The sequence below is a fragment of the Bison bison genome, unplaced genomic scaffold (genome assembly GCF_000754665.1).
Source record: "Bison bison bison isolate TAMUID 2011002044 unplaced genomic scaffold, Bison_UMD1.0 scf7180017864297, whole genome shotgun sequence".
NCBI classification, from domain to species: domain Eukaryota; kingdom Metazoa; phylum Chordata; class Mammalia; order Artiodactyla; family Bovidae; genus Bison; species Bison bison.
The window spans coordinates 2295270-2307531 of NW_011494869.1; the positions used below are offsets into that span (position 1 = coordinate 2295270).

General features: G+C 51.8%; 3 protein-coding genes across 5 annotated transcripts in view; 1 reads left to right on the top strand and 2 right to left on the bottom strand.

Annotated features, from left to right (window-relative positions):
* Window positions 1-10680, bottom strand: part of HYDIN (HYDIN, axonemal central pair apparatus protein) — a 474307-nt gene extending 463627 nt beyond the window's left edge. The window contains 1 exon segment of the mRNA XM_010850902.1: window positions 10609-10680. The gene's annotated coding sequence lies outside the window, so the exon portion shown is untranslated.
* CMTR2 (cap methyltransferase 2) overlaps window positions 1-10690 on the bottom strand; it is a 69014-nt gene extending 58324 nt beyond the window's left edge. Inside the window, exon 1 of one of the 3 annotated variants that reach the window (XM_010850898.1) lies at window positions 10609-10690. The gene's annotated coding sequence lies outside the window, so the exon portion shown is untranslated. Of the gene's footprint in view, window positions 1-6078; window positions 6232-10608 lie in introns of those variants that run through there. The other 2 variants (XM_010850899.1, XM_010850900.1) reach the window with 2 other exon arrangements.
* CALB2 (calbindin 2) overlaps window positions 10579-12262 on the top strand; it is a 29315-nt gene continuing 27631 nt past the window's right edge. The window contains exon 1 of the mRNA XM_010850896.1: window positions 10579-10672. Within this exon, the coding sequence (XP_010849198.1) occupies window positions 10579-10672 (94 nt within the window). The remainder of the gene's footprint in view (window positions 10673-12262) is intronic.

A 12262-nucleotide genomic window follows, 5' to 3' on the forward strand; every position in this document is an offset into this window, starting at 1 on the left:
AAAAACCATTCTTAGCCTGCAGGCCAGGCAAACATGGGAGGTGGCTGGCTTTTGCCCGAGAGCCCTAGCTCGCTGCCCAGTCCTTCGCGGAAGACAGAATTTGCGCATTTTCCATCTTGTCAAACCATCCTCTCTGCAAGGACAAGCCCGTGGTCATTCTTTGCTGCTCGCCATCCTTGCCTCCCCTCTCCAGCCCTTGAGAAAAAGAATCGGCTCCTTGTTTGGTATGCTTTGTATGTGATCCCTGGGTATCTGCTTTCAAGTGTGGAGGAGATGACAGGGTGACAAATGGGCTGGCATGCCGGCAAGCCACCGGCGGCAGGCTGCTGACGAGCAACGGCCTCAGGTTCACGCCAGCTGATGGGGGTGGGCTCTATCTGCCTTTCAGCTCACCTCCAATGTTGTCAAGTCCTGAGGGTTCCATCTGCCACACTATGGGCCACTCTTTAGGTGCCTCTCCCAAACTACCAAAGGTATCTGTTGTTATCGCATCTGACTTTAGACATACCACCCCATTACCAAAACAGCAATCAATACTCACTGGGTACTGGGAGCTCAGTCTGGGCAGGTGCCATATAAACCTTCCATGGCTAATATTCCCTGGATGGACCAGGCTCTGCTGTAAGTGCCTGGCAAGTACTTAGGGCTCTCAGGAACCTATGGCTTTAGTACCAACATCACTTTTATCTTATGGATAAGAAAACAGAGAAGAGTGGTGTTAACAGCACACCCAAGGCATGGAGCTGGGGAGTGGTGGGGTTGGGGTTCTATCTGACTCTAAAGCCGGTTTCTCTGTCGTCAGCTCCCCTGACCCTCTCTGTCTCACAGCCACACTCCAAGATTGTGTCATCATCCCAGTTCCTCAGATGTAGAAATATAAACCATGAGAAGCTCAAGTCTTGGTCCAAGTTCATGCAGCTGATGAATGGCAGTGGTAAAACCCTTTGTTAGAACCTCTGACATGTTGGAAATGTCCTGCCCTCTTGTGAAAACATAGCATTTCTAGATAGTGTCAGAAACTGGGGTCCTAGACTAAACAGTGGGGCCTTTCAATGAGTGGATTGAAAGAACAAAGAGGAATCTTTGTTATCTTATTCTAAGAGTGTGTCTGAGGTCTGACCTAAAAGCAGAGCCTGCAACAGGGATTCTGTGCAAGGAGTTATTGAGGGAGGTGCCCAGGAGGAACCCTGAGGAGCGAGGGGAGAAGGTATAGGTTCAGCTGAAGTCTGGCCTCAGTCTGATCTCTGGGGAGCTCCGGAGCTCCCCAGTGGAGCTGGGATGGACCACAGAGTTCTCTCATCTTGAGGAAAGGGGCCAGACTGTGATACCCTGTATCTGTCAGTCATTGATCATGGGTTGTCCCCCAGTGGGGATGGGGGAACATCTCTGGGCAAGGTGGCAATTCTCCAGAGAATGGAGCAGCTTTGAGCCCTAGCAGTCAACACTCACAGCAGCCAGGGAGCATAGTCCCAGAGTTAGAAGGGTCCTCAGCAGGACACAACTGATGTACTCTGGGCAAGTGACCCTGGAGGCCCGACCTATCCGTCTCTGTGACTCCTGGAAAACCACAGTTCCTTCCCTCCCCTCCCCTTGCTCCTCCTTTTGCTCCCTTCCCCTTGGACCTCCTCCTTTGTCACCATCCAACACTGGCTGGGCTGCGCCTGGCCCGGGCTCTGGCTCCTGTTTGAGACCATCAGGAATCACAGCCGGAGCTGAAGTTTCCAAGAAGTGCCCAATGAGATCCTTCCGGCCTGAGCCTTCTCCCCAGAGCCCCATCTGTGTTCTGCCTGTAAGGGCATCTCCACTGACATGATGGGTGGGGAGCAGCTATGAGCCAGGCCTGGGGATTAACGAATGAGGGAGAGGACAAGAGCAGGCGGCTCCTCCTCCCGAGACGGTGCTTCAGCCCCTAGCAGGGTGAGCAGCTGCCCCTCGAAGGTGACCTGCTGAGGCCTGCTGCCTGGCACTTGATCACCAGGAGCTGCACTGGCCATGTTGGTACAAGGGATCATTTCTAGGGCTTTCAAAGGGTTGTGAGTCTCTAAGTAGATATATCTCTTCCTCCCTGCTGCCTTTCATTCATTCGTTCATTCATCTGCTCAGCAGTTATTCATTGAGTGTATATGGGCCACACACTGTGCTAAGCGCTGCAGAAAAGTGATGAACAAAATAGACAGGGTCCTCACCTCCATTCTTGTGAGGGTGACAAGGAAGAACTGTGTGTGGTAAGGCCACAAATCACTCAGATAGATGCGCAAGGAAGAAACAGTTTCTCTGTATACCGTAACTGGTTCAGTCTTCCTCAAATGCCTTTGCTCTGCCTGGCAGTGGGAGCAGGAACGGGGGAGCACACTTTAAAATCGCCAGTTTGTGGAACCGCCCTGCTGTTTTGCTCAGAAGGGCGATTTGAAGGAGTTGGTTTCCTTTGGAGAACGTGCAGTCTTTTCCATCCTCTCCTCACCTCCATCTCCAGGGCAGTGTCTGAGGGCGAGGGAGGGCAGTGATAACTGGATAACTAGCAGTGAGGGGTGGACATCGCTTGGAGGAACACTGGGTCCTCCCTGCTGGCTGCTGCTCCTGAGTGGCTGGCCTGGTCTGCTACTGCCTAGACAGCTCCACTACGCCTGTCTTGTTAGGGGTGCAGCAGCCGCTGCTGGGTCCCTATCCACCCCCTTCACTAACCAGGGCTCTCACCTCACAGCTGCTAACCTGTCACACCAGGACCCTTCTCCAGGGATCGTCCTTGATGGAAGGAAGGCGCCCATCTCCCCTGGAGATGGACCCTGGCCAATGCCTGCCTCTCCAAGGTCTTCCCCACCACACCCCCCACACCCCCTATGCTCCAAATCCACTGGTCTTCTTACAGTTCCTCCACCATGGAACAGGGGGGTCAAACCCCAGGAATGCTCCCCACCTCCCTTCTCAGCTAACTCCCTCTCAGAATGACTTCTCTTAAACACTAGATATTCCGGGGACTGCTCTTACAGCCTGCACTTCTACATTCCATTGTGTAGTTTGATCAATACCTGTCTCTCCCATTTGAATTGACACTCCCGAGAGGAGGGACTATTTCTGATTTTCTAACCAGTGAATCCCTAGGGCCTCCTACAGTGCTGGCACAAAGCTGGGGCTTATTAAATATATCTTTGAGAGCATGAACAATTCTGATTTTAGATGAGCTTATGAATAAATGGAAGACACCCCTTGGCTTTCAGTATTTCACTCCAACTGCCTGCTACATCCTGGAAAATCCTGGAAGTGGGACCCTGCTCCCCTAGGCACTCTTTACCTATCCTTAGAGAAAGGATCCAAACTCACAGTCATCAGGAAGTCCCCTTCATCAGGAAACAGAGCAGGTCTGTTTGCAAATCAAGCCCAGGGCTCCCTGCCAGGTCCCCAAACGAAGGCTAAACCAGCCTCACTCGGAGGCCCTGCAGCTTCAGATTCCTATGCAGCTATATTTCCCTCTGCGCTCCTCCCGAGCCTTGTCTTTCTCCATCTCCTTCACCCCGGGCCTTTAGTGATCTGTAATCTTCTAGAGGGAGGCATTATCAAGTCAGAGAAGATGAAGAGACTCTTGTAGGTTCATAAAGCAAACCAATGGATCCATTTATGGCACTTTCTCAGTGGTCCAGGAGTTAATAATCTGTCTGCCAACTCACAGGTTGGGTCCCTAGTCCGGGAAGAGTCCACATGCCGCTGAGAACTAAGCCCGTGCGCCCCAGCTACTGAAGCCTGCACAATTAGGGCCCATGTTCCGCATCAAGAGAAGTCACTGCCGTGAGAAGCCTGAGCACCGCAACTGGAGAGTAGCCCACCACTCACCGCAAGAGTAGAGAAAAGCCCTTTCGCAGTAACGAAGACCCACAGCCAATAAATAAACGGAATCCAGTTATTCTGAGATCCCACCCAGCGATAAAGAGAATAAATGCAGCCAGTATCTATCTACTCCGTGCCAAACACTGTGCAGAGGAGTTTACATGCATCGTTTTACTGAATCATTACTACTCTTCTCTGGAGATTCTATTAGTGTCCCTGTTTCATCAAAGAAGAAACTGGGGCTTTAAGGAGTTAGACAGAGCCTAGGAGTCTTTCATTCCGGGGCCAGCAGTCTACCTCCCCCAGGCCACATCCGGCCCAGGGCATGTTTCTGTAAATACAGTTTCATTGAAACGGAGCTGTGTTTGTTTACATACCATCCTTGGCTGCTTCTGTGCAGAGTAGCTGAGACAGACGCTCTGTGGCCTGCAAAGCCGAAAATATTACTATATGGCCCTTTACAAAAAAGTCTGCCAACCCCTGTTCTAGACGACACCCCCCCTCTGGACTTTTTCACATTTGGACTCATTGGTCAGAGTGTCTCATATGCAGGTTTACTGCAAACACCTCCCACTGCAGGTTTGAGTTTTCCACACTGAGCACCCAAGCCTAGAGGTGTTCATTAATGCCGCTGTGCCCACAACTCCCTCTAAGAGCAACAGCCCTTTCTCTGTACTGCTTCACACCTCAACTCCCCTCACCCTCTTCTGACTGGATCCATAGCTAATGGGATCAAGGGGTGGGTGTCACCCATAGCTGGGCAGTAGCCTATGATATGAATGACTTGATATAAAAAAGTGAACGAGACCAATCAGATCCTTCTCGTGGGCGTTTAGGAAAGGGAAACTGAGAGACTCAGGCCACTAGGGGAAATGGAAAATGTGACTCTTGAGGACAAGTAGAGACCGGGTGGGTATAATAGACAATGAAAGGCAAAGCGATAAGGACATGTGCTGTGGGACAGAAGAAACCGGAGGAACTGTGTTGGCTGTGTAGACAGAACCCTGGCACGAGTGGCTTGCTGCCATAAGATAAAACGAAAGAGAGAGGCCTCGGTCCCTGAAGGTTTCCCAAGTCCAGGTCTCATGAGAAAAACTGTCCTCTTCTTGGATTATCAGCTAAGCTTTTTTTGGTTACAAATGAAAGAAAATCTAATATAAATGGGGTTTAAACATCAACGGGTACATATCAATTAATATAACTGAAAAGGTCAAGATGCTTCAGGTTCAGCTTAATCCAGCAGCTCAAATGATGTTACATATGATCCAATTTCCTGCAGTTTCTCTGCCTTGCCTTTTGTGATTGGACTTCACCCCCATTCCATGCCCTTCCCCATCTTGGGCCACTCTAGACTCTTAGCTCATGGTGTCAAGATGGCTGCAGCAATTCCAGGCCTCACAGCTGCATACCAGTCTGTCTGCCATAGAGAGGGCATCCCTTCCAGTAGCTCCCTCCCATTCTGGAATGCGATCTCTTACTGCCTATCTTTGATTGCACTTTGGCCAAGCAGTGGGCTGCACTGACTCAATGAGACCCCCTAGCATCTGCTTTCCGTTTACTCGCCTATGATAACAACATTGGAGTGTTCCTTATGTCCCAAGCCCTCATCACTCTTTACATGCATTCCAACTCTTAACGTTCAGAACAGTCAATGAGGAAGTTATTAGAATTATCCTTATTTTACCAATGAGGACAGGAAAGCACAGAGAGGTTAGAGGCCTTGCCCGGGGTCACATGGCCATCACGTGGCAGAGCTGCTGATTAGCAGCAAAACCAAGAGCTAAAAGGGGACGGGGGATCTTGGGGCTGGAGCTCTCAGCCTCTTGTGTGTCCCTGCCTGTTGGGGGAGGGTGTCACTCAACAGCCCCAGCTACTGTCATTCCACTTCGTATCGCTATCCTGGTGACCCAAATCCTTGGTTCAGAGGGAAGTGTTTTGTCCACAGATTCTCTGGCTTCAGACCAAATTTACTCAAAAGTCCTGCTCCCACCTCTGGGTTCCTCCGGACGCTTTTCTCCCTCCACCTGATCCGTTTCCATGGAAACTGCTGGGCTCCTGCATCCCTTTCATCCTTCTTCCTGGGAAGCAAGGCCAGCTCTCGGGCACCCCAGTAGCCAGGCCTAACCATTGTTAAGACCAAAGAGGTAATATCTGGAAGAAATATTTCCAGGCAGAAGGAAGAACCAAACAGGGTTTCTGATTTTTTCCTTTGATGGTCTCCAAAATAGCACAGGTGCTCTGAGCAGCTCTGCCAATTACCTCGGCCCAGTGGATACTGGCTGGAACGTGGCTTGTCATCTGTTCTCCTGCATCTCACCATTTCAGTCAGCAGGCCGCCCTCCCTTCCTGGGCGTGCAGGTCTGGGGTCTGAGGCAGAGGGCAAGACTTCTTGCCAATCTTTGGTACTAGACTGTAGCACTCACGATGCAGCTGGTGACCTGGGGTGCAAAAGGGAGGATGTACCCAGGTTGCCCCTTCTGGAGAAGGAGGAAGCAACCATCAGCTGAGCGCCTGGCATCTCAGGGACAGCAGACATGGCAAGGTTCCTTGCCACTAGGAGGTGCCCTGCAGCTCCGGTGGTCAGAAAATGGGAACTATTTTGTTCGGACTGTCTTCCCCAGTGGCTTCCCCGATGGTTCAGCAGGTAAAGAATCCATCTGCAGTGCAGGAGACACAAGAGACATGGGTTCAATCCCTGGGTCAAACAGATCCCCTGGAGAAGGAAATAGCAACCCACTCCAGTATTCTTGCCTGGGAAATCCCAAGGACAGAGGAGCCTGGCAGGCTACAGTCCATTAGGTTGCAGAGAGTCAGACATGCCTGAGTGACTAAGCACGTCAGGGCCTTGCCACCTGGTCCACAAGGTCTCCATATACTAGAGAAGCCAGAATGTTCCCTGTATCCCACTCCTGCCAGGTCATGCTTGGGTGTTAATCTCTCTGAGCTTTGGTTTCCTTATCTTTAAAATGGGCCCAATTCTTGCACTGATAAGATAGCTGTGAAGACTTCACCAAGCAAGGCACAATAAAGCCCTCTTTTTAAAGTCATCTAAAGGTATCCTTGTGGTCCTCATCGTCATTGTTATAAATCATGTGCGGAGATTCTGGAAGAGTAGCAGAACTTCAGATGCCCAAAAATAATCACAAGACTCAATTTAGATATAAACATAAAAAGAATTTTGTTTCTATAGTCACTGCTTTCAACTGTGCTCATTGACTCTCTTTCTTATTCCTGAGTAATTTCTGTATCCATGCCCTTCTTCTCATATTCAGGTATTTAAACTTGGTTAGGTCCAGCTTAAAACTCCAGACTCTGCTCTTATTCAAAGCTCTCCTCCTCCCCCATTGCAAACTGGATGAGAGACTTGAGAGTCTTGGGTTGGGGCTGATCATGGAAAGGAGGGGTGGGCCGGTTTGGAGATGTCTCCTCCCTCAGTGAGTAGGGGGCCCGGGGCCAGGAGGAGATCTTAGCTACCCGGTCACCTCAGGTTGCAGAACTGTGGGCTGGTCTCTAGGGAGTTTGAGGGCCCCTTGCACAGTTGAATGAAGGTTTTATCGGAGCTGTTTTCAGCTCTACCCTAGCTTCCTTCAACACTAAGAATTAACCAGTAGTACCTGGCTTCTGCTCCTCCTTTCAACTCCATGCACCTTTCACAGAAACAACAGTGACCTCCAGGGGCTGCAGAGACCAGGAACGGGTTGGGGTGTGAGCACTCCCATCTTCCTTCTAGGCCCAGGACAGGACAGCCTGAGCCTTCAGACAGCTCTGAGTCAGACAAAAGCACCAGTTCTGTCTTCATGTGCAGACTCCAGAATTCTGCTCGGGGAAGAGGCGGGCCTGCCAATGTCCCGTTACAGAAGGCACCCCTCATGACCTGAAGAAGTTTTCTAGAGTCTCCCCAGCAGAGTGTGGCTTCAGGGAAACCACACATGCTGCACTCCCTGAAGACTAAGGTTCCTCCTTCCCCCCCAGGCAGCTTCTCCTTTCATAGCCCATGGCTTTGGTTGGAAGCAGAGGGCAGCCCAGCAGACAGAACACAAGATATTTGGCTCCTGGGGAGAAGCTTTGCAAGTGGGGTACTCAGTCCCTTGTGTGCTACTATTTCAGAACAAGAAAAAATTTCTAACATTCTATATTAATAATAATATCTACTTTTTAAGTAAGCACTTATTGCTGCCAGGATTCTTGATAACTAACTTTGAGTACATTATTTTTAGACCTTACACTAAATTTGCACCACCAGTATTATTATGACTTGTATTTCTACTAAGGATCAGAGAGGTTAAATAGCTTACCCAAGGTCTAAGATCTCCTGGAGGAGGAAATGACAACCCACTCCAGTATTCCTGCCTGGAAAACTCCATGGACAGAGAAGCCTGGTGGGCTGCAGTCCATGGGGGTCACAGAGTCAGGCACGACTGAGCACAGGTCTCAAAGTAGGTTTTGCACCCACATCTCTCCAATCCCAGGGCAGGGACTTGTCAGTACTAAACGTGACTGTTTCTGCAGGACTCACCTTGGGGACAAAGAGACTTGCTTGGGCTCTGCCACCCCTCCTGGGCTTGTATCTGGGAGTGAGGGGTGCGCCTCCCAGAAGGAGACTCCAAGCATGCACGAAAATGAACAACGCAGGGCTGTCCCAATGCTGGGTTTGGAGGCCACTGTGGAACCCTGCAGTCATACTCAGGACCTCTCCTAGTCAGGCCAACATCTTCCCCCATCTCAGCAGTTCTGGAAAGTAGCAAGCATGAGTTCCACTCTCTCTTTCTCGCCAGGAAGACCAGCAGCAAAGAGGTACTGGTTTGGATCTTTAGAGAACCGGAGCTGAGATCTCTCGCCCCTGTCTGGGCCAGGGGAGGGCACAGGAGGTGAGCCGAGGAGCCCAGATGACAGTGGCAGAGCCAAAAGGGGCCGGCAGCACAGTGTAACATTAAAGAGTCTGGCCCAGCGTTTCCTTGGTCTCACTCTGGGGTGAGCCCCTCTAGAAGCTATTGGCTCCCCCAAGGAGGGATGCTGGCCAAGAAATTTCTTGCCAAGCCAACTGCCGCTGATCTCCGTCTCCACAAAGGGCACCTGGAGTGTGAGCTCATTTAATCCTTGCAACAATTCTTGTGAGGTAGATACCTACATTCCCATGTTTTAAAAGAGAATAACTGAAGCACAGATAGGTTATGTAATTTGCCCAAGGTCGCACAGCTTATTCTCGGGTTCAGATCCAAGCAGCCTGATTATAGAGTGCCTGCTCTTAACCATTGGACAATCCTACCACCCTAGACCCAGCGGCTTTGGTGAATTCCTCAGCCCTGGACCAGACAGCATGGGGGCAGAGGGTGCATACAGGCCTGGAAAGCTGGCTTTTTATGACAACCTCTCTCTTACTCTGTTCCTGCAAGTAACTGGAAACACTTTTGTGCTAGGCAAAAAAAAAAGGAAAAAAACAAACCACAAGTGGTTCTGGACTCTTCATCGTGTTGCCTCTTTCAGCCCTGCTCACTCAGGGCTCATCCCTCCCCTAAGGGGCAGCCTGCCCCTCGGTCTCCGCGTCTCCTCCTGGCGTTCCTCTCTCCCCTGGTGACCTCCTTTTCATTCTCACCTCCTTGCTTCTGCTCTCCCTTTGGAAGGCAGTTCAGCTAACACTCATTAGCACATGCTAATGAGCATCAATTCATTTCTCAGTCACTCAGCGGGAGAGGAGAGAAAGGTGGGGACAAGCTGCCACTCTGGGGGTGATGGTTCACAAGGACAGGGCAGCACCCCAGGCTCAGGCCCCCCAGGAGAATGGGAGGGAGCCCAGTTCCCAGCTGGAGGAGACCTGTCAATATTTTCGGGCTGTACCCTCAGCAGCTGTCTCCATCTTCTCTGAGACCAGCATTTTGAGATCATTCCTAGGTCAGTGTGGGATCCTCTGGGTCCATCAGCCTCGGCAAATTCCCATGATGCCCATAGGTGGAGTGGCTAAGACCTGGGGCAGGAGGATCTAGTTCATGCACAAGGGCCTGAAAGCCCCCAGGGCCTGTCCTAGGTGCTAGCAGGCATCAGAGGGTGGAGCGAGGTACCCAGGTGAGGGCAATCAGTGGTAGCCCCTTCTCCACTCCCTGGGGGTCGCTGATTCCAGCCAACCCCAGTAAAGCCTAGAGAACCTCGGCTTCTTCCCAGGCCTTGGCCATTAAGGGACCATGATAGCAAGGAAAGAGGGCTGGGCAGGGCAAGTCATTTGAAGTCTCAAGTCCCCGTATCAGAAAAGTGGTCCCTCGTCTTCCTGCTGAGGAAGTGTCAGACGAGACAACGCATGAGAGAGTCCTAGAAGGACTCCGAAGTGCCAGGGCTAACGGTTTGTCAAACTTATTATTACTACTGTTGGCGGTGGTGTTGTTACTACAGTTATTTATTATTGCCGCTGCTAGTGAGGATACGTGGTGGCTGCTCTCAAGATGATCAGAGAGTAGGAGAGGGAAGGCAAGGTTAACCTCTCCTTTGCACTTGAGGGCCTTCTCCCTGTCCAGGTCCACAGTGGTCTCAGCACAGACAGGCACCCCCACCCAGAAAATAAATCCCTGCAGAGCCCATGGGCGGCCGCCGCCCCGCTGAGACGCAAGCCGATTCTCTGAGCACGCGCGCCCTCTGCCGGCTACAGGGCGCGGGCGCAGCCTCTGGATTGTATATAAAGGCAGCGTGGCGCGCAGGACCTGGCGAGTGCCTGGAGCGGAGCCGGCGCGCAGGGAGAGCGCGGTGCTGCCTGAGGTCTCCGAGCGGCTCGCCATGGCTGGCCCACAGCAGCAGCCACCTTACCTGCACCTGGCCGAGCTGACCGCGACCCAGTTCCTGGAGATCTGGAAGCACTTCGATGCAGACGGTCAGTAAAGCTCCAACTTGTGTGCCCGCTCGCCCCCAGGGGACCTGCAGTGGAGGGAAGGGGTCAGTGACGATGTAGGCAGGTGTTAGATTGCCCCCAGGGCATGTTTTGGCCGCAGAACCTGCTGAGGTCGGGGTCCTGAGTTTGGAAGACACCTCGCTGCCCAGTAACAACTGTCAGGAACTTTTCTCCCCTGACAGAGCCCACCGGCTTTTGCAGCCTCATTCTGGGCAAGTTGGGGCTTTCCCAGATAGGATGCCTGTGCTGGCAAGGCTCCCCCTGCCATTTTATCTTCCCCCACCTTCCCCTTCAAGGTAACAGCCTGCCTTCAGCGGCTGCAGCCACAGGTCTCAGAAGCCCATTCATTTCTTCCCCAAAGTTCCCCTTTTGTTGAATACCAGGTTAGCCAAGTAGGGGTCCAGGGGGCTGGGGCAAGCTGCGGGGTGCTGAAGGAACACCCTTGGCCTCCCCAGCCTGTTTGGTATAAGGAGGAATGGAGAGGACAGCCGGGCAGTGAGCATCCCCTGGGCTTCCTCTGCCATTTTCCATCCCTCACCGGCATGCAGGTCCCACTCACAGCAGCAGTGGGTGTGGTGGGGGGCAAGCTTGGGGTGCCAGCCTGACGCATTCTTTCAGGGTGCTAATCCTGGGTGCTTTGGGTGACTCCTTCCTTCCCTGGGTCAGGGGAGGCACCATCTTAAATGTCTCAGTGACTGACCCTCTGGTCTGTGTGGTCTTGATACTGACTAACCAAAAACCAAGGGCTGGACTGAATGACCTTTGGAAGTTGGCTCTAGGGATTCCAAGGGTCTAGGATGGTCTGACTCAGGCATAAAGGGAGGTTCCCTTTTAGAGGCTTCAGATATCACTAGAGACTTTTTTCTCTACCACTCCCCCTGGAGAAGGAAATGGCAACCCACTCCAGTATTCTTGCCTGGAGAATCTCATGGACAGAGGAGCCTGACAGGCTACAGTCCATGGGGTCGCAAGAATCGGACACAACTTAGCGACGAAACCACCACCACCACCCCCGACCCCAACTTAAGTGATCTTATTTCTTTCTCAGAAGTCCTGCCTGGGGTGGGCATCTGAAATGTTCTGGTATCTCACACCACTGGCAGGATAGTGGTCCAGGGTGTTTATCCTGGGACTAAGAGCGAAGGGGGTGGGAACCAGAAGGAGGATCAGATGGAGGGTCCCTCCATTCTTCTCCCTTCCCTTCCTTGCCTCAGAAGGGTGGATGGAAAGGTAGCTGAGCAGGTACTTTGCCCCAGAGTGCTGTGGAGAGGCAGGGGTTAACGGGTATGCTGATGAGTGAAGATTTGTTCTCTAGGAGCCAACAAGAAATCTGGGGGTGAGAGGCCGTGTGATCTGCCTAAGAATTACTGAAGGAGGAGGGTAGATTGTTAAATCTGTAAAATGGGGCTAAGGAGGGGTTGTGTCTCCAGTCCATGGCTGGTGCCATAAAACTCCCTCAGGAGCAAGGGCTATGAGAAGATTGTCTCATATTCCAGGTGACATGACAGTCCCTAAGGCTTCTCCTGCCAGTTTATCTGCACCAAAGACTTGCACGATTCAAGGAAAGTTACC